Source organism: Mustelus asterias, chromosome 11 (assembly GCF_964213995.1).
Source record: "Mustelus asterias chromosome 11, sMusAst1.hap1.1, whole genome shotgun sequence".
In the NCBI taxonomy this organism is placed as follows: Eukaryota; Metazoa; Chordata; class Chondrichthyes; order Carcharhiniformes; family Triakidae; genus Mustelus; species Mustelus asterias.
In genome coordinates this window covers 78,158,491-78,180,998 of record NC_135811.1, presented here as the reverse complement: position 1 = coordinate 78,180,998, position 22,508 = coordinate 78,158,491, and the positions used below count along the sequence as shown (strand labels likewise).

Here is a 22,508-nt window from a genome sequence, read left to right as displayed (position 1 = left end):
AAAAAGATACAAAGGTCTGAGGACATGTACCAACCAACTCAAGAACAGCTTCTTCCCTGCTGCCATCAGACTTTTGAATGGACCTACCTTGCACTAAGTTGATCTTTCTCTACACCCTAGCTATGACTGTAACGCTACATTCTGCACTCTCTCGCTTCCTTCTCTATGAATGGTATGCTTTGTCTGTATAGCGTGCAAGAAACAATACTTTTCACTGTATACAAATATATGTGACAATAATAAATCAAATCAAATTCTTATGTGATTTCACACAATTCCATGTCAGGTGATCACCCACGCAATCAATATAAAATTCGGGCCCTAATCTTTTCTTTTGATTTAAACTCACTTGAAAGACGACTTTGTTTTTATTTCTGAAAATCAGAATTCTCAACAGATTTAAAACACTTCCCCTTAAACACATCTTGTAGCTGACAACCGAGCAATGAGGAGAAAGAGACGCTATCCCACCACTCTCCCTGTCCATCACAGAGCAGAAAAGAGGGAGCTGTTTAAAATAAGCCCCTTATTTTCATTTAACTAAATACCTAACTCAGTAAAATAAGAAGTCTCACAACACCAGGTTAAAGTCCAACAGGTTTATTTGGAATCACGAGCTTTCGGAATGCATTCACCTGATGAAGGAGCAGTGCTCTGAAAGTTCGTGATTGCAAATAAACCTGTTGGACTTTAACCTGGTGTTGTGAGACTTCTTACTGTGCCCACCCCAGTCCAACGCCGGCATCTCCACATCATCAGCAAAGTAAGATTCTGGACGACAGTGTAGGTGGTGTAACATGTGGGAGTTGGTGGAGAGCATTGTGATCCTTTAGCTGCAGTAAGCGTCCGCATCTTCAGAAACAGCAGCTCAGTGTTATTGAGCTAAAGTCCAAGGCACAGACATTGCAAGGCGTTGGGGAAGAGAGCTACGTGGACAATTTGACCCAGGAATCAGCAGGCTAGCATAGATCTTGAAGGTGGTGGTGAAAGTACATTGGGCTGCCATTGTGGTGCATGTGGATTGGATGTTAAACTGGATCAGGGACATGGGTAAAAGTCTCAACAAGTACTTCTGCTGTACATGCAAAGATGTTCCACAGTGATCCCTTTAGGATCGTTATCTCATCTTTGATATGAGAAGACTGACCCTCAAGAGAATATACTGTTAAATTAGCAAATAATTATTAAATTATTAAACAGCTCAGTTAACTCTGGAGCAATAGCCCAATGCATGTCAGGACACTAGACCAAACAAAGTCTGGTTGCAAAGGGGAGTCATATTGGTCTCAAGACATTGCCTGGGATTTTCAGCCATTCAGGACAGTGGAATCTTCCAGACCTGCTGACGGTGACAGCCTGCGCGGGCTCCTGGAGAGTGGAGGGTACGAACACGAGGAAACTCAGCTGACAACAGCGGAGTCGGAAAATCCTGCCACCGGCCAATGGCAGGCCGCCTCTGCAGCCACAAAACCATAGCGGGGAGGGGGGTGGGGAAATGGGGAAGGGGGACAGCGAATGGGACATGGAAAATCCCATCCATTAACTCTGTTTCCCACTCCACAGATACTGTTAGACCCGCTTAACATTTCCAGCACTTCCTGTTTTTTTAAATTTCAGATCACCAGCATCTGCAGTATTTTGCTTTTAGGTAAGAAGTGACTTTTCCTCTTTCTCCTCACCTCTTAGCTGGTGTAAGCAAGATTCAGGAGAAAAAGCTGGGAAATCTACTTGGACGCAACGAGCAATCAACACGCGGAAAGCACTTTCTCCCAGTCTCTTTATCACACACTATGCACGCTGCTGAATGGCAAAATACCCTCTGCATGAGGCCTAATTTGCTGGCCTCAGAACGAGCATGAGTTGCATGGCTGGAGCATCATGTAGATTAATCCATCCTTCTATTTCATGGTTGCAACTGGAGAGTTGGATCAGAATCCCCCAAGACCGATAAACTGACATCCGGAACTCATTATGTGGGGAACTGGGCAGATGAATGTACACTCTGGCACTGAGACTGCACTACGTGCATACCACTGGGCATTTTATTTTCAAATATAGCTGCTTAACCCAGAGCTATGTGTGTGTTTGACAGAGATGCAAATGTCAGCTTAGAAAGTAGCTGTAAAATTCTTGGTGAGATCTCAAACATCACCTCATCAGGAATGGAAGGCCGTTAGTGACGCGGATGGCAAGGAATGTGACAGAGAAACTTTGGCCCAATGCTTTCAGGAGAGATCTTTGAATACACACTGGTGTCAACCAACCATGCCTCATTTCGGTGTTTTATCCTTCAACATTGCTAGTTAGGGACAATTTGGTAGCAGACGGAAGAGTGTAGAATTCCAGGTATGATGATCTGACAAAGTAGCTGCTCCCAGCAGGGTATTCCTCGATTAATATTTCACTTGAGTGAAACTTCAAATCGGGACTTGTACCAAAAAACGTCTGTTCTCATGAGATTTGGTGGGTGTTGGGTAGAGTTTGTGGTGGAGGAGAGGGCAAAATTGTAAAGATAAAGATAGAAGTCACCCATTCCCAGCTGGCGGGGAAGTCCTGCCCCGCTGTGCTTACTGAAGTGTAAAACACCAGCAAGCCTGTGCAATTATATGTTAATTCAGATCAATCCATGTTCTCCAGAATACTGAAGGGGGGTTGCGCCTCTAACAGCACTGCTGCCTCACAGCGCTAGGGACACGAATTCGGTTCTCAGCTTGGGTCACTGTCTGTGCGGAGTCTGCACATTCTCCCCGTGTCTGCTTGGGTTTCCTCCGGGTGCTCTGGTTTCCTCTCACAGTCTGAAAGATGTGCTGGTGAGATGCATTAGCCATGCTAAATTCTCCCTCAGTGTACCCGAACAGGCGCCGGAGTGTGGCGACGGGGGGATTTTCACAGCAACTTCATTGCAGTGTTACACCTACTTGTGACATTAATAAATAAGCTTTAAAAAAAAATTAAAAACTTTAAAACTTAAAAAGGAGACTCAATTCTTAAAAAGCTCCCACACTAACTTCCACTTTCCAAATGAATTAATATCTAATTACTTAGTTTTCACTGGATTCCTTTTCATTCACTCTCAAAGGTTAGAACATTTAGTGAATATTTCCCAGCACATGTTGCAGATTGGAGTTTGAAAAAGTACCATCCGTGAAAGTCAATGTTCCAGATGCATATTGCCAGCCGGGAAATATGCCCGTTGGCTTCACACATCAGAGATTGCAAATCAATTTATTTTAATGGGCAGAATATCATGGGCAGCATGCCCAAAATAGGCCCCATAGTATCCAGGCACACAGCTGAACACAAATCCTGTCATTCCCAAACACACACTAGGGTGTGTCAGTCATTTCTAACAACGAGCCTGCTCTCCTCACCCACTCCTCATGCTGGGGCACTGAGACCAATTGTAGAATGCATGGCATCACCACAACTGAAATCAACTAACTTAGCAAACCGTGGAAAAAAAGACTTCAAGATCTTTCTGGTCCACAATCGAGTAAATTCATTGAGGCATGTGGAACAGCATAACATAAGTATACAGATAGCATTTCCTCAGTTACGTGATTTGAAATGAATGATAGAAGTGTAATGCCATCTTTTTAAAATTTATATAGGGGATGTGGGTGTCGCTGGCTAGGACAGCATTTTATTGCCCATCCCTAGTTCGCCTTGAGAAGGTGGTGGTGAGCTGCCTTCTAGAACCCCTGCAGTCCCTGAGGTGTAGGTACACCCAAAGTGCTGTTAGGGAGGGTGTTCCAGGGTTTTGACCCAGGGACACTAAAGGAACGGCAATATATTTCCAAATCAGGACGGTGAGTGAGTTGAAGGGGAACCTCCAGGTGGTGGTGTTCCCAGATATCTGCTGCCCTTGTCCTTCTACGTGGTAGCAGTCATGGGTTTGGGAGGTGCTGCCTTCTGAACCTTGATGAGTTCCTGCAGTGCATCTTGTAGATGGTACACACGGCTGCTACTGTTAGTCGGTGATGGAGGAATTGAACATTTGTGGAACGGGTGTCAGTCAGGCAGGGCTGCTTTATCCTGCTTGGTGTTGAGCTTCTTCAGTGCTGTTGGAGCTGCACCCATCCAGGCAAAGTGGAGAGTATTCCATTACACCTGGTAACATTCAGCCCATTCCTTTCAACAAGCTGTGGTGGATCTTTGTTTGCAGCGGTCCTGAGGCAGAGCATAAGAAAGAACTTGCATTTATTTAACGCCTTTTGAGATCTCAGGTGATCCCAGAGTGCTTCCCAGCCAATGGCATGCTTTTGAATTGTAGTCACTGTTATAATGAAGGGAAATACTGTAGCTAAGGTTCCAACAGCAAGGGCTGGATTTTCCCTGAGTTGGGATGAGTTGGGAGCCCTTCAAAAATAGCAGATGGATCTGGTTCAAGAATTCCCAAACCAACTCCCAGGTTGTCTGATTTTCAGGAGAGCCTTTAAACGGTGTGGGTTGATTAAGGTCAGAGGCCCATTCCTGGCACCTCTGAACTGGTAGGCTCCATTGCAGAGTTTGGCATGCCCATCTCTTCTGCACTTTTCATGGAGTAGAACGAACTTTTCAGAGCCGTGGTTCATGGTCTCAAAGGAGTTGTGAACCCTGGTCTGCATGAGGGGATCTGTTGAAAGATTAGTTCATCACAAGGTCATCCTCATGCCCTCCATGCCAAGATATTCCCACACCCAGCTACCTGAGACTCCTCATGCTCCCTATGCCAAACTGTGCCCCTCCACTCACTCCCTATGGCATGTCATTCTCCCAATGATAAGCTATGATACTGCCATTGACCCATTGTATAGACAAATGAACCCGTTAGTGACAATGGGATGCGTAAAAAAGTTATTCATTAATTTCCACTATGTTAAAAAAATACTTTCAATGCAGCCCAATAAAAGTGTCAATTATCCAGACAATTTAGCCAACTAAATACGAAAACTGCAAGCCCTCAAAACTGCTTAACCTTGCATGAAATTGGGAGCAGAGATTAGACTCTCAGAGCTGTCAATCAGGCAATGTTTTCTCTGGGGATTGGGTGTTTCAATAAAGAAATAGATTTTGGGCTCTCAGTCAAGCCTCATTATGTGTGCTTTTACACATCCTATTGTCACAAGAGGGTTCATTGGTTCTATATACAGTATATGGTGAATCAATGGGCATGGAAGTGCCATTTTTTGGCATAGGAAGCACGAGCGGCCATGGGGATTGTGTGAAAGGGCAGAGCTTGGCATAGGGAGCATGAGGGGACACCGATGTTCGTAAAGGGCGTGAGATGGAATGGATGGGGCATGAGGAATGTATGGTTGGGGATGAGGAATCAGGGCCCCTGGATTTTAAAAAAAAACTGGGTATTGGTTGCACTGTTTCACAGGTTGGTTGGCGTCCACCTAGCACCCTCTGCCCCCAGCAATGAAGGCCCTGTTTTTGCAGGCCCTTCCTACTGAGGCAGGCAGGCCGGGCCGAACCTTTTCCCGAATCCTGCTACCTCGGTGATGAAGATCCAGGCCCAGTTTTCCACAAGCTGCACGGAGATAATGATCAGGTAGTATGTTTTTTAAGTGGTGCTGGTTGGGGGATAAACATTGAACAGGAGACTAGGCCAGGTCAGATACACTTCTTTGAATAGTGACACGGGACCTGCGTCCACCTGAGAGGGTAAACGGTTTAAGCATGTCATCTGAAAGACAGCACCCTCGACAGTGCAGCACTCCCTCTGTTCTGAAGAGATTATCAATACATCTCTGTGATATCCTATCCATTTATTTTAACATAGGGCAAATCTGAGCAATGGGGAGTTTCTACATTTCTGATATGTGCACAGGTCCATATCAGGACAGGTAGAGATGAAAATTGACCCCCACCATGTGCACTGTATATTGATTCTTTGCACTTATTCCCCTGTTAATATAATCCATTATTTCATAAAGTTTCCCAATAATTAAAATAACATAAAATTGCTTACTTGGCTTCTGAGGTTTAGTGGCTTCATACAAATATCTTAAATGAAAGTTTCCACATTGGTCTTTTTATGACTTGTTCACACGAAATAAAGTTTGTTTATTACTGTCACAAGTAGGCTTACATTAACACTGCAATGAAGTTACTGTGAAAATCCCCTAGTCGCCACACTCTGGTGCCTGTTTGGGTACACTGAGGGAGAATTTAGCATGGTCAATGCACCTAACCAGCGTGCCTTTCATATTGTGAACAAAGAACAACAAAGAACAATACAGCACAGGAACAGGCCCTTCGGCCCTCCAAGCCCGCGCCGCTCCCCGGTCCAGGATTGAATCCTGAATCCAGGATCCCCGCCCAATTTTCCAGCCTATCTACATACTAATATCCTATCCACCGAGCTGTCCCTCACAGCTATGATGCTTTGTTCATCACAACCTATTAACTCACCCCTACCCCCCCATTCCAGACCATGTGATCTCCAGGGAGAGGCGAAAACCCAGAGTGAAAACCCCAGGGCCAATATGGGGAAAAAAAAAATCTGGGAAATTCCTCTCCGACCCCCTGAGGCGATCGAAACGAGTCCAGGAGATCACACTGGCCCTGATCGGAAAATGCTTCCCAACCCTATTCATTTCCACTTCCACGAACACCATATGAATTCCCTGCCCCCGAGACAGGTTCCCAACTATCCGCAGTTTCGCTCTGTACTGGCACCAGCAAGATGATCATAGAATGAAGCCTTGAAACGAAAAACAAAGAACAATTAGCCTGCGCCGCTCCCTGGTCCAAACTAGACCACTCTTTTGTATCCCTCCATTCCCACTCCGTTCATATAGCTGTCTAGATAAGTCTTAAACGTTCCCAGTGTGTCCGCCTCCACCACCTTGCCCGGCAACCCATTCCAGGCCCCCACGACCCTCTGTGTAAAATATGTCCTTCTGATATCTGTGTTAAACCTCCCCCCCTTCACCTTGAACCTATGACCCCTCGTGAACGTCACCACCGACCCGGGGAAAAGCTTCCCACCGTTCACCCTATCTATGCCTTTCATAATTTTATACACCTCTATTAAGTCTCCCCTCATCCTCCGTCTTTCCAAGGAGAACAACCCCAGTTTCCCCAATCTCTCCTCATAACCAAGCCCCTCCATACCAGGCAACATCCTGGTAAACCTCCTTTGTACTCTCTCCAAAGCCTCCACGTCCTTCTGGTAGTGTGGCGACCAGAACTGGACGCAGTATTCCAAATGCGGCCGAACCAACGTTCTATACATCTGCAACATCAGACCCCAACTTTTATACTCTATGCCCCGTCCTATAAAGGCAAGCATGCCATATGCCTTCTTCACCACCTTCTCCACCTGTGACGTCACCTTCAAAGATCTGTGGACTTGCACACCCAGGTCCCTCTGCGTCTCTACACCCTTTATGGTTCTTCCATTTATCGTGTAGCTCTTCCCTACATTATTCCCACCAAAATGCATCACTTCGCATTTATCAGGATTGAACTCCATCTGCCATTTCTTTGCCCAAATTTCCAGCCTCTCTATATCCTTCTGTAGCCTTTGACAATGTTCCTCACTATCTGCAAGTCCTGCCAGTTTTGTGTCGTCCGCAAACTTACTGATCACCCCAGTTACTCCTTCTTCCAGATCATTTATAGAAATCACAAAAAGCAGAGGTCCCAATACAGAGCCCTGCGGTACACCACTAGTCACCATTGTGGGAGGAAACCAGAGCACGCGGAGGAAACCCACGCAGACACGAGGAGAATGTGCAGACTCCTGGCATTGACAGGCAGCAGTGCTAACCATTGTACCACCATGCCGCCCTATAGTCACCACTTTGAGAAAGCAACGTGCTGAGTGAACCATTAGAGTGATCCTAATGTTGTAAGACGGCAGTCAGGAGCTTCACCTGCTGGCAATGGATCCTGGGGGTTGAGTTTTATGGGGAAGGAGGGGCTACTGCTTGTACCCCCCTCTCCCCCATAAGAAATATTAGTCCTTAACAAACTGACCTTAAACAAGGCCGCCACACCATCATGACACACTCCAGACGTCCTTAAGGAGCTGAAGGTGGGACTTCTGCCCATCAGTGGGAGGAATTCTCACCCTTGAGGGCTGTTGGTAAATCTGATTGGCCGGAAGCTCTAGCATCCGTCCCACCAGTGCCAGGATTCGCTGTTGGGACTGCGGGTAGGTCCAGGGTGAAGACAACATGGATCCTGGAGTGGGGTCAGTTGGGGAGTACTGCATGGAGAGAGAGAGATGAGCAGCCTAGGTAAGTGGAGAGTGAAGAGGCTGCAAGGGGCATATTTTGGTGGCTAAGCATGAAGTAATGAAGAGGGGTTAATATCTTTTGGGGGGGTGCCCCCAAAACTGTAGGATTGTATGATTCTATGAAAATGGTCGACTTTTCAAGAGCAAAATTTTATTTGCAAGATGCTATTGTGGCATGGGTGAGGGGTTGTCATGGAATTTTTTATTTTGGTCCAAAGTAACTGGGGAGAAGTTTGAAACAGAAGAGAAAGGTTTCCTGTCATAGAACAGTGAAGATCAAAATCAGGAAATAAGCAAACTAACAAAGCCGGAAGGAGGAAAATACAGAAAGGTTAGGATTCCATGACCCTACCTATTGTTGGAAATTCAGCCCAACCCAAATACTCTATGGGGTGAATTGGTCCTGCCTACTGCAGGAATCATTGCAGGTAGGATGGAAAATTTGACGGACCATTGATCTTGGGCGGGAATTTCCAGTCTTGGGGCGGAAGTGACTGGAAAATCCCACCTCTGTATTGGCCTAACTTTGGGATTTCTGCTGGGTCGTGCAAGACTTTGGACACCTCCCTCAAAGTTGATGTTGCGCTGACTTACGTGATCTGCTTGGAGGACAGGAACCAGATGGCATAGGTGCTAACTATCGGTAGGCAGATTAAGGAACATCCATCTTGACATTCGTGATTACTTGTGGGGTAGGGTTCTCACCTTGGAATGCACCCTTGGAATTAATTCTTGTCACCTTACCCCATGAACCTTTAGTGCCAGGGACTTAACCAACATGGGAGAAGGTAAGTAATAGACAGAGAAGATGGCTGCACACTGGCAATGGTTTCGAAAGACACGAGATAGAATTCTCAAGATTCTACTGACAAGAGGGAGTTGCTATTCATGAGGGTCTGCAAGAGATAGGGTTAATAACTCCAGTTCAGTGCCTCATATTTGCATTGAAACATGGTTCAATATTGGCAATAAAGCCTTGTAATTTCTACCTGAAGGAATTTTATCCTAGTGGAGGTCATTGTTACTTACGCCATTGTGATGACACTAAAATCCAGCCAGTTCCATGGATCACGAAGGAAGGTAAAGTGATCAATAACAAATCCTCGGGCAAATATCTTTATCATCGCTTCAAAGGTATAGATCCCAGTGAATGCGTACCTACAAACAAACAGTTCAGACAGGGAAAAATGAAATGGAAATAACTATCATGCCATTTCAATGATTTAGCATCCAACTAGAAATAACTTGAACACTTTACAGGAGATTTAAAACACTTCATTGTTTTTCAGAAAAATATGTATTGGTTAACATCAAGATTACATAACCTATCATTGCAAATGTAATATTGGCTCAAAAGCAGGGTGTTTAATGTAGAGATCATCTCAGCTAAAAGACTAATGTGCAGTCAATGTAAGAAAGGCTAATGGATCTACTGTCATCAGCACCCAGATACCTGAGAGGCTTAAATCCCAATCTCTCACCTGTTAACCCCATGCCATTGCCAAAAGTTAAAGCAAGGAGCTTTAATTTTCATAGATTGATAGAACCTCTACAGTGCAGAAGGAGGCCATTTGGCCCATCAAGACCACACTGACCACAATCCCACCCAGGCCCTATTCCCGTAACCCCACATATTTACCCTGTGATTCCCCCTGACACTAAGGGGCAATTTAGCATGGCCAATCAACCTAACCCCTGCACATCATTGGAGTGTGGGAGGAAACCGGAGCACCCGAAGGAAACCCACACAGACATGGGGAGAATGTGCAGACTCCACACAGACAGTGACCCGAGCCTGGAATTGAACCCGGGTCCGTGGCGCTGTGAGGCAGCAGTGCTAACCACTGTGCCACCGTGCATATTTAAAATTTGGATACAAAATGTAGCTCATCGCAGTGGCTTTTCAATCAATGAGCAAGGCCAGAAACCCAGTTCCTGTGAGGAAAAACAACAGTCGGAGGATAGTCATTGGGTGGTGCTGTCCAGTTAAAAAAAAAGTTTGGCTGAGGAGCTTTCTGTTCCTACGCAATCAGTTATGGGAGTTAATCGTAGACTAACTGGGCTGGATTTTCCTGCCTCCCTCTGTCCCAGAATGCAGTTGGGCCAGCAGAAAATGTGGCAGGTGGGACTCGATTTCGGGATTCCTGCCCTCCTTCCCATCACCGACGAGCTATAGTGATGCGAAATGAGGGTGGGCCCTCACACAGCACTCCCAACCTGGCCAGCTGTATTGCCGAAATGGCCTGGCCCGTCATTCCCTCCTCAAAGGTAATAATCCAGCGCCAGGTCATTGATTCTGGATTGGGAGGAAGGAGACAACTTAAATCCTGGGTTGCTGGAGCGCACTTGTTACTTGATTTATACGGCTTTTTTCAATGTGTATGGAGTGAAGTCTGAGGGGTATATAAGGATGTAATAATTTTATGTTGGCTACAATATAGAGCAGGTTTATCCTCAATAAAGCTCCAGGCGCTAATGTGTTTACTATTTATGTAACAGCAATAATAAGTACATTTTAAAAACTCAACTACATTTTTAGACATTTATTTGTGTCAAGTTTAGTCAGGCCGTGTCAATTAAATTGGGACTTTCCACGCAACCTGCCATATGTTTTGCGGAAGCAGAGGTGGCTTGCTATTGGCCGACGGCGGGATCTTCTGGTCCCGCCATTATCCACGGGGTTTCCCGTTGAATGTACCTCTCACCGTTGTGAAACCCGCGGTGGGTGTATGCCATTGGTAAGACTGAAAGGTCCCGCCAGTGCGAATGCCCGGCCAGTTCCAGCCACTGAGTCTGCAGAATGGCATACAAGGTTACAATTTGATAAAGCAAACCGTCTTCCTGCTATTGTCAAAATGCAACAAGCACCGATGTGAAGCCCAGTCCAGGTTGAGTTCATTATATTGACCTCCTCCACTGTCTCCCTCCCCTGCACCTTTGTGGTACTGACCTCATTTATCTTTCTATCCCATCATTTGCAATGGGCCTGTTCCCCAAGGTTCCATTTTTGTTTCAGATTCCAATATCCACAGTAATTTGCTTTTCCCATCATGTTTAATTCACTGCCACTTCTCTTCCAGGGATGCCACCCTGCTCTTTTCTCTGACAAGATCTTCATTTATCTCTTTCGCCCTGTCCCCTTTCATTGCTTCCCATTTTCCTCCTGGTGTTTGACAAGGTGTTTACCAAAACTCGCTTTCACAGCCATTTTTCCTTCCTCATCTGCTGACTCCATCTCTGGCTTATCCCATGTCGATTCCAATTCAAGTTGCCCCCTCATGCTTCGAACGCACCCAGGATTACAGGTATCTCCAGGACATACAATGTTCCTCTCGGACTGCTGTTCTCACCGCACCTTGCATCTGCACTCAGTGCTATGCACCACCATATGCACACACTCGATATCTCTTTCCAGCAGCACTGACACCCCCTATCTCAAAGCTGTCCTTGTCCCCAGTTTCATTTCATTCTCCATTATGACGAAGTGTCATCTGGACTTGAAACATTGGCTCTATTCTCTCTCTACAAGTGCTTTCAGATCTGCTGAGATTTTCTAACATTTTCTGCCCCAGTTCCTCCCCTCTTTTCTTGCTTCTCTACAAACTGCCTCTTAGCAGCATTATTATCCCTAATATGGAGTCAGCTTCAACATGTTTACTGATGACATGCAGATCAAACCTTTCACCACCATTGACTCCAAGACCATCGCTGGTTGACTGCTTGACATCAAGTCATGGAAAAGCCAGAACTTTCCCTAACTTAATATTGACAATGCTGTTTGGTTTGTACCCTAAGCTTTGCATTCTATGTCACAATCCCACCCTCCTTTCTCCCTGCTTACACAGGCTGAATCCACATCCCGTCACAATGTTTTCACCCTAAGGGGAGTTTCCAATTTCATATCTTGTGCATTATCTGGCTGAAAACTTGCACCTCTGCCCTATTCTCACCTCAATGCTGCTGATGCCCTCATCATAGCTTAATTAAGTCCAGGCTTGACATCGACAATGCACTCCTTGCAAGCTTCACACTAGATCATTCCAAATTGTCCATAGTCAGCTCCATCCTTTTCCACACTAAAACCTACTTGGCTCTCCTCACTGAACTTGCTTCGCTCCTCAAAGCATTGATTCCAAAATCTTAACTCTCATTTGTATTCATCTCTAAAACGCCATCCAAGGAAACTTTGCAACTTCCTCTAATCTTAAATCACAATTGGCAAATGTTTCTCTTCTGACTCTGACTGGCTCTGTACCATCCCTTCTCCATTCCATGAATCTACTCTCTGAAACACCCTGAATCCTCCACCCTGCAATTTCTCTCCCCACTTCTAAAACCTTTTCAAAAACCTATCGCTTCAACTTTGTAAAAAAGCAAATTACTGCGGATGCTGGGATCCGAAACCAAAAGAGAAAATGCTGGAAAATCTCAGCAGGTCCAGCATTTTCCAGCACTTTCTCTTTTGGTTTCAGATTCCAGCATCCGCAGTAATTTGCTTTTATCCAGTGTTTAACTCACTGCCACTTCTCTTCCAGGAATGCCTACCCTGAAGAAGTACTGCTCTTCTCTCCGACAGGATTTCCGTATGTCCCTACCCTCCTATCCACCTTCACTGCTTTCTATTTCTCTCTTAATGTTGGACAAGGTATTTACCAAGATTCGCTTCCACGGCCACATTTCCTTCCTCAGTGGCTATCTTTGTCTCCGACTTACCCCATGTGGATTTCAACTCAAATTCCACATCTCATGTAACCTCCAGGATCACAGGTATCTCCAGGATATACAACATTCTTCGAACTGCTATTTTTGCCGCATGCTGAAAGCCACACTCAGTTCCATGCGCCACCACATGAAGACACTCGACATCTCTCTCCAGCAGCACCGTCTTACTCTCTCTCAAAGCTATGACTCATCTTTCATTCCTTCACCCTACAGTATAAATATCTCCCACTTTCTGTGCCTTTTAGCTTTGACAAAGGGTCATCTGGACTTGAAATGTCAGCTCTTTTCTTTCCTCACAGATGCTGCCAGACCTGCTGAGATTTTCCAGCATTTACTCTTTTGGCTTCAACTTTGTGTCCAGTTGCCATATTTCACTCCCGACTCCTCCTTCTCATTGTCCCCTGACTTTATTGTCCCCCCTTGTGATCTTTGAACCAGAAGAACATGTGTGTCGGCACGATTGAGAAGCTTCATTTCAGCTGAGCTGGCCTTAGGGTCATGACAGGTTGCCAAAAGACAGGAGAGGGAAAAGAAATCAAACAGAATTCCTGCAATTGTTTCTTATCCAGTGATAAGACAGAATCTGTCTTGGCTGTGATGTCCTTCTTCATCCAGGCTCACACAAGTAGACCAGTCCTTGAATGAGGGACTGGAGGGTTGACTGTGGAAAGAGAACCTCCATGATATATTTCAGAAAGGGGAGGAAATTGGAGGAGAATGGGTGTGAGCAAACCGCATGTTTAAATCACGAGTATATGATTTCAAAACTGATACGGTCATAAAATGAGAAATAAGGAATATAATCCTCATGGTAGCTGGACAGAGACTTAAAGGGTTAATGTGCCTTAAGCCATGTATTTTATTGGTGAATATTCAATTCTCCATCGATCTTGGGTGGAGGTCCTTATATAAATTATTCTATCTTAGGATAGACATTGGTGACAAGGTCAGCATTTATTTCCAATCCCTAGTTGCCCTTGAGACATTGGTGGTGGGCTACCTTTTTGAATCACTGCACTCCGTGTCGTAACAGTACAATAGTGAAGTGAAAGACCATTGCAGACACATTTAGAACAAACAGTAATTTACAACAGTAAATAATAGTGGCAGCGTGATACTAACTCTCTCGCGCCCTAACAGGGCATCAGCACATTTGTGATTTCAGTCAACAATGGTCAAGCTCTTTTCAGCAACAACACGACAAGTAATTGCTACAGAGATTTATAAAGGAAATGAATTGATAAACTTACTCTACATTTTTTGTCCATGGTGCTGGATCGCTCATTGTCATGAACACGCAGTTTGCTAAAATGGTAAACATGATAAACAGGCTAAATAATGTACAAAAAACAATGTTAAGGAAAAGAGCTTCTTCAATATACATTTTAAACATTATACAACAATTCCTATAACTCAAAGTATTGCTGCACTTTGAATTTTATCTGTATTGCCTAACATACCATCTTTTTAAAAGCCCTACAGTGCAAAAGGAGGCCATTCGGCCTATCGAGTCTGCACCAACTCTCCGACAGAGCGTCTTACCCAAGCCCAATCCCACATTTTTAGGGGGACACTTTAAGGGGGCCATTTAGCATGGCCAATCCACCTAACCTGCACATCCTTGGACTGTGGGGGGAAACCGGAGCACCCCGGAGGAAACCCACGCAGACACAAGGGGAACGTGCAAACTCCACACAGTCACCCAAGCCGGGAATTGAAACCAGGTCCCGTGAGGCAGCAGTGCTAACCACTGTGCCACCATGCCATCCTCATTCAGATATCTTTTTGTCCCAATGGCTGCAGTTATCTACTTCCTTTTGTTTGAATTATGGGCAGATTATATTGTACAAGTGTCTCCAAATTCCCATTCAAACTATTCAATGATAGTTTATTTTTTGACCCCACTGTCAGAATCAACAAAAAAGATATAATGCCAGCAATATTTACTGGTATTCAATAACTGTCATTTGAAAAAAACATTAATTTACAGGATGTGGGCATTGCTGGCTGGGTCAGCATTTGTTATCCCTTGAACTGAATGGCTTGCTAGGCCATTTCAGAGGGCAGTTTAAGAGTCAACCACATTGCTGTGGGTCTGGAGTCACATGTAGTTCAGACCAACTAAGGACGGCAGATTTCCTTCTCTGAAGGACATTAGTGAACCAGATGGTTTTTTAATGACAATCGTTTGATGGTCATCATTAGACTTTTAATTCCATATTTCAAATTTCGCCATCTGCCGTGGTGGGATTTCACAGAATCCCTACAATGCAGAAGGAGGCCATTTGGCCCATCGAGTCTACACCCACTCTCCAACAGAGCATGCTGCCCAGGCCCTATCCCTGTAATCTCACGCATCTACCTCAGTAATCCCCCTAACCTACACATCCTAGGACATAAGTGGCAATTTTAGCATGGCCAATCAACCTAACCCGCACATCTTTGGACTGTGGGAGGAAACCGGAGCACTCGGAGGAAACGGGAAGAATGTGCAAACTCCACACAGTCACCCAAGGCTGGAATCGAACACGGATCCCTGGCACTGTGAGGCAGCAGTGCTAACCACTGTGTCATCATGTCGAACCTGGGTCTAGCGAGCATTACCCTGGATCTCTGGATTACTAGTCCAGTGACAATATTCTACCAACTCCTCTTATCACCTGAGTAAAATTGAACAAGAAGGATATGAATGAATTAGGATTTTAATGGCTGCTCTCCGGAGGGGGTGAAAGGGACTCAGCATGTACATTGCAGGCGTGGTAGAGAACCTAAAGATGGCATTCCCCTTGTTTATGACTATGAATGTCTGAAATAGAAGATAAAACACAGGTTAATGTGACAACAGAGCTCGAGAGCCTTGTACAGCAGCTTCGAGCCAACTTGCCTTCGACCTTTCTGCTGTGGAGCTGTAAGCTGGTGGTGTTGAAAAATCCCAACTGCTGAGTAATAATTACCTGGACAGAGAAAGAAACACTGAGACAACAATTTGATTCTGGTGGCCACGCAAGGTTCCAGTTGATAGGCCCGAACCATTTCCACGTTTCACCCAGTTTAATTTTTACCAAATGAGCTGCAGGTATCAAATGCTCCACGCTCCATGCTCCACTACAACTTGCTGCTTTGGGGGCCACAGAAGTAGGTTACATGGAGAAGTGTGATGGGGAAGTGCCTGTCTGAGGGAACCAAGTTCCAAGATTGAGTGTGGGGAGTTGGGGCATAAGATAGGCTGGCAGCAGGCTGGAAGGCTTGTTTGAGGCTGAAAGGAAAATGGCTGCCGCCCCAATAATGCCTTCTGTTTGAGCCTCTCAGCACGTGGAAAAAGTGGGACTAGCATGTAGTTCACTTTCTTTTCTCACTTTTCCCCAAGGAAATGGCCATTAGGGGCCTGAAACAGCATTGGAAAACAATTTGCACAATTAAACAGCCTTCCATTTGTGATAGGAGAGTTACGCACCAATTTAAAGAGCTGTTTGAATATGCCATCAAGTTCAATCATAGAAACCCCACAATGCACAAGGAGGCCATTCGGCCCATCAAGTCTGTACCAACCACAATCCCACCCAGGCTCTCTCCCCCTAACTCCACATATGTACCCCGCGAATCCCTCTAACCTAAGCATCCTGGGACACTAAGGGCAATTTAGCATGGCCAATCAACGTAACCCCCACATCTTTGGAGTGGAAATAAAAATAGAGTGGAAAGTTGGCGAACAGCTTTTCAAAGACCCCATCAGATTTTTGTTTGGTTGTTGCCTGTTGCCCAAACAAGAAGCAGTTAAAAAATTGTCTCCGCCTTCCCCACCCCCACCCCTCATCCTCTCCGCCGCCAGTTGCTTCAGAACAACAGCCTCATTGTGTGAGTCGTCCATTACCTCAATTTCACCTGTAGATCAATTAAAATATTGGAGCATTAAAATGAGAACAGTGACAATTGATGTACAAACACTCAGCTCATTGTGTGAGGCCCCTCTGTCTACAGCTGCTAACCTGTCTAAAATAAATGTGTTAGCACTTCCATAAAGAAATTCGATTATGAACACATCAGTGTTATGGCCTTCTAATATTCGCACAGCACCATTTCAGAACTAACAAGATTACAAGGGCACAAAGCATAGCAGCTTAAATTTAACACAAGCAAGACCAATCAGATTGCACGCTACTCCAACAATACCATGTGAAAGTTTGACAGTTAACAAAACATGAATGACAATATTAGTAATAACCCTAACCCTAACCCTAACCCGAGCCCTAACCCTAACCCTAACCCTAGCCCTAACCCTAACCCTAACCCTAGCCCTAACCCTAACCCTAGCCCTAACCCTAACCCCAACCCTAACCCTAGCCCTAACCCTAACCCTAGCCCTAACCCTAGCCCTAACCCTAACCCTAACCCTAGCCCTAACCCTAACCCTAACCCAATGAATGGTTGCATTTGATTGGACTCTTCAAGTCCCTGTGCACTTTAACCCCCCTACTGCAGACATAAGGGGCAGCATTCTCCCATTCTGAGACAAGTGTAGTGGTGGGTAGCTGCGGTAGCACCTTTCCCACTGGTTAGAATAGCGGGATCCAGGGCCAGACTCTGTGCTTGGAACCTCATTAATACCATTAACACCTTAATGCGCCTGTGAGGTGCATTCCCCTCTCAGTCACCTGGCAGGCCCGCAGCTGAGTTGTCTGCCCGCCATCAACTGACGGGTTCAAAGGTCCCAACGCCATATTTAAACGCCAGTCCAACACACCCATCTCACTCTCTCCAGCCCACCTGTCTTCACCGAACCGTGCAGAATGTCAGCAACTCAGCGGGGAAAGGATAGCAGCCTCAAGTGAAAGGCTGCTCCTCTATTCAATCACCCTTCCCCCAAGCCCCAACTGTGAGACGCTCATGCACCACTTGGGCCTCTACCGACTGCATCTGAGTCTTTATCAACCCCCTTCCAATGTGGTATCCCTTTGACCCCATTGTTTGTGAGATTTTCATGCAGCCTTGTCGGGCTCAGGCTTCCCTCCCCTCAGCCTCTCCTCTGTCTTCCATTATTCCATCTTCTTCATACACCCTCTTACACCTCTGCCTGCCATCATGAGCTCTCACCATTCCACCTCCATCCACGTGGGACATGGATGTTTCACAGGCGATGGGTTTGGGAGGGGAGGGTGTGAATGTCCACCATACGGTGATGGGAACCGGTATTAACGGAGGAGGCTGCAGAATAACAGGCAGCAGTTCTACCTGCACATCGTGAGGCTCCCGGTAAATTGGTATAGGTGAAGTATAGGTGTAGCACCAAATTGAAGTCTAAGAACAACATTGTGGAAAAGCGAAAGTAAGATCGGTTCTGTCTGGAAGGTGTATGAAGCCGTGTGGGAGGACAGCTAAGCTGGGGTATGGGGCTCCTTCTTCAGCTGCACTCTCACTTATTGAGCTCACTGATCCATATCCCGCACTGCGTTACGCTATGGGCATAGTTGCCAGCCGTGCTGACCTCCCAGGTGACAGCCTCCCAGACCAGAGAGGTGATGATCGGGTGTTTCCTGGAGCCATCACACGGGTAGGGGACAAGCATCTGCGCCCAGACTCCTCGGATCAAGGCATTGAGGACCCGATGGCTTAAGTGAGATGCTGCCTTCTTCTTGAGGGAGGTGACCTTTTGCTTCTGGCTGGATGCCATCTTGATCAGTCTCCAGGTGAAAGGTCGGCTGGAGACGCTGATATGAGTGTGTTGGACTGGCATTTAAGTATGGCGCCGGGACCTTCAACTCACCAGCTCATTGCGGGTGGATGCATCAGCTCCAACCCAGAAGGCGAATCAGAGAGATACTTGCTTGTGTTTAATTAGCTAGGGCAGTAGTCCACGTCATTCTGGGAATTGTGCTGCCAGAGTCACCCGCCACCGCACTTAGACTACAAAATGGAGAATTCCAACTGATGTTTTTAATAAATGTAAACACCAATTTACTGTTAAATAAAACAACAAAACAAGAATGATGTCACATTTGTCATACTTACAGGACTTCACTTGCGAGGGAAGTGGGCTATAATCAGGAATTAAATCCCAGCAGTAATACCCACATGCAAACAACAGCAGACAGTGCACATGCAATGTGCACTTTCCACTACAGTAAACATGCCTCGGACACTACCAGTTCTTTTTACATTCATTTGGGCGTTTTCTTTGGCACTTTCTGAAGTTGTTTTGTATTTTTCCCATGTATAACTACAGATAAATGAACATTTGAGCCTGCAATGGGTAATCTGTTCATAGAATCATAGAATCCCTACAGTGCAAAAGGAGGCCATTCAGCCCAGCGAGTCTGTACCTACCACAATCCCACCCAGGCCCTATTCCCATAACCCCATGTATTTACCCTGCTAATCTCCCTGACACTAGGGTGAATTTATCATGGTCAATCAACCTAACCCACATATCTTTGGACTGCGGGCGGACGCCAGAGCACCTGGAGGAAACCCACGCAGACACGGGGAGAACATGCAAACTCCATACAGACAGTGAGCCAAGACTGGAATTGAACCTGGGACCCTGGGGCCGTGAGGTAGCAGTGCTAACCACTGTGCCACCATGCTGTATAAAGACTTTTGTCCGGAGAAGCAAATTTACGAAAGAGGACATGATGACTGGCAGGACTCTATTGTATTCATACCAGGAATGAGCTGAAAAAGGGGCTGAGGAGAGCTAGGAGGGGACATGAGAAGTCCTTGGCGGGTCGGATCAAGGAAAACCCCAAGGCTTTTTACTCTTATGTGAGGAATAAAAGAATGACCAGGGTGAGGTTAGGGCCGGTCAAGGACAGTGGTGGGAACTTGTGTATGGAATCAGTAGAGATAGGCGAGGTGATGAATGAATACTTTTCTTCAGTGTTCACCAAGGAGAGGGGCCATGTTTTTCAGGAAGAGAAGGTGTTACAGGCTAATAGGCTGGAGGAAATAGATGTTCGGAGGGAGGATGTATTGGCAGTTTTGAATAAACTGAAGGTCGATAAGTCCCCTGGGCCTGATGAAATGTATCCTAGGATTCTTTGGGAGGCGAGGGATGAGATTGCAGAGCCTTTGGCTTTGATCTTTGGGTCCTCACTGTCCACGGGGATGGTGCCAGAGGACTGGAGAGTGGCAAATGTTGTTCCTCTGTTTAAGAAAGGGAATAGAAATGACCGTGGTAATTATAGACCGGTTAGTCTGACATCGGTGGTTGGTAAATTGATGGAAAAGGTCCTTAGGGATGGGATTTACGACCATTTAGAAAGATGCGGATTAATCCGGGATAGTCAGCACGGATTTGTGAAGGGCAAATCGTGCCTCACAAATTTGATAGAATTTTTTGAGGAGGTAACTAGGTGTGTTGATGAAGGTAGGGCGGTTGATGTCATATACATGGATTTTAGTAAGGCGTTTGATAAGGTCCCCCATGGTCGGCTTATGATGAAAGTAAGGAGGTGTGGGATAGAGGGAAAGTTGGCCGATTGGATAGGTAACTGGCTATCTGATCGAAGACAGAGGGTGGTGGTGGATGGAAAATTTTCGGACTGGAGGCAGGTTGCTAGCGGAGTGCCGCAGGGATCGGTGCTTGGTCCTCTGCTCTTTGTGATTTTTATTAATGACTTAGAGGAGGGGGCTGAAGGGTGGATCAGTAAATTTGCTGATGACACCAAGATTGGTGGAGTAGTGGATGAGGTGGAGGGCTGTTGTAGTCTGCAAAGAGACATAGATAGGATGCAAAGCTGGGCTGAAAAATGGCAAATGGAGTTTAACCCTGATAAATGTGAGGTGATTCATTTTGGTAGGACTAAATTAAATGTGGATTACAGGGTCAAAGGTAGGGTTCTGAAGACTGTGGAGGAACAGAGAGATCTTGGGGTCCATATCCACAGATCTCTAAAGGTTGCCACTCAAGTGGATAGAGCTGTGAAGAAGGCATATAGTGTGTTAGCTTTTATTAACAGGGGGTTGGAGTTTAAGAGCCGTGGGGTTATGCTGCAACTGTACAGGACCTTGGTGAGACCGCATTTGGAATACTGCGTGCAGTTCTGGTCACCTCACTATAAGAAGGATGTGGAAGCGCTGGAAAGAGTGCAGAGGAGGTTTACCAGGATGCTGCCTGGTTTGGAGTGTCGGTCTTATGAGGAAAGGTTGAGGGAGCTGGGGCTGTTCTCTCTGGAGCGGAGGAGATTGAGGGGAGACTTAATAGAGGTTTATAAAATGATGAAGGGGATAGATCGAGTGAACGTTCAAAGACTATTTCCTCGGGTGGATGGAGCTATTACAAGGGGGCATAACTATAGGGTTCATGGTGGGAGATATAGGAAGGATATCAGAGGTAGGTTCTTCACGCAGAGAGTGGTTGGGGTGTGGAATGGACTGCCTGCAGTGATAGTGGAGTCAGACACTTTAGGAACATTTAAGCGGTTATTGGATAGGCACATGGAGCACACCAGGATGGTAGGGAGTGGGATAGCTTGATCTTGGTTTCAGATGAAGGTCGGCACAACATCGTGGGCCGAAGGGCCTGTTCTGTGCTGTACTGTTCTATGTTCTATGTTCTATTCCATCAACCTGCCTTCCACCACAGACAATTGGAAACTGCAGCGGAGAACCAAACGTGGTTATGTCATTCCCAGGTGTTGTGGTCTCCAAATTGACAGCTCAAAATGACCCATCTCCTGGATATGCAACATCAGCTGCCAAGACCTAAGGTTCACATGGCCCATCCTCTGGCCTACCCTGTGCTACAGCAAAGGCACAGGCAGAAAGGATAGGGTCGCACCCATGACATTCAAGTACTTCACTCTCACTGCTGCAGAGAATCTTTGGGGGAGAGCAATGGTGAGGGAAGTGTTGGTGGAGTGAAGAGCAACGTAGGGACTCCCCTACAAAAAATTTAGAACTTCTACATTTAGGGCCCGATTTTGCCATCAGGTTGCGCCTGTTTTCGGGCGCGAAAACTTGGTAAAGTCGGGCGTGAGGCGAGTATCACAAGTATCCGTGCCGGTTCCCCCTTTACCAAGGCCCGAAAATGGCCGCGATCGGGACCGCACCCGAAACGGGCACGACGGCCATTTAAATGCATTTGCATGCATTTAGATTGAGTTAATGCCCAACCTTACCGGCACTTCCCCCTTTACCACCACGTTCACACATCCAGAATCGGCGTGAAACAGTCATGCTCTACAAACGTCTGATTCGGGCGCTCCAGTTAGTGAGGAGGTAAGTGCCGAGCATCCGACGGCTCTCTGCTCGAGATCGGTGGGGAGGGGGGAAGTGGGGTCCACTGCCACTCTGCCTGAGATCAGTGAGGGGGAAGTGGGGTCCGCTGCCACTCTGCCTGAGATCAGTGAGGGGGAAGGGGGGGTCTGCTGCCACTCTGCCTGAGATCAGTGGGGGGCAAGGGGGGTTCCGCTGCCAATCTGCCTGAGATCGGTGGGGGGAGGGGAGGGGGAGGGGGAGAGGGCCTGCGATCAGTCTGGGTGGCGGAGGGGGTGGGGGGATAAGGGGGTCAGTAATGTTGTGGGGGTGGGGCAATGTCTGTGGGGGCCAGGGGAAG

The 22,508-nt window shown here is 46.3% G+C and overlaps 1 protein-coding gene across 1 annotated transcript in view; it reads right to left on the bottom strand.

The window, feature by feature from the left end:
* The window catches only part of LOC144500609 (sodium channel protein type 4 subunit alpha-like), a 204,459-nt gene that overhangs the window by 113,688 nt on the left and 68,263 nt on the right, over positions 1-22,508 (bottom strand). Inside the window, exons 4-6 of the mRNA XM_078223811.1 lie at positions 15,643-15,761; positions 14,206-14,295; positions 9,263-9,391 (exon numbers count right to left, since the gene is read on the bottom strand). Coding sequence (XP_078079937.1) covers positions 9,263-9,391; positions 14,206-14,295; positions 15,643-15,761 — 338 coding nt within the window. The remainder of the gene's footprint in view (positions 1-9,262; positions 9,392-14,205; positions 14,296-15,642; positions 15,762-22,508) is intronic.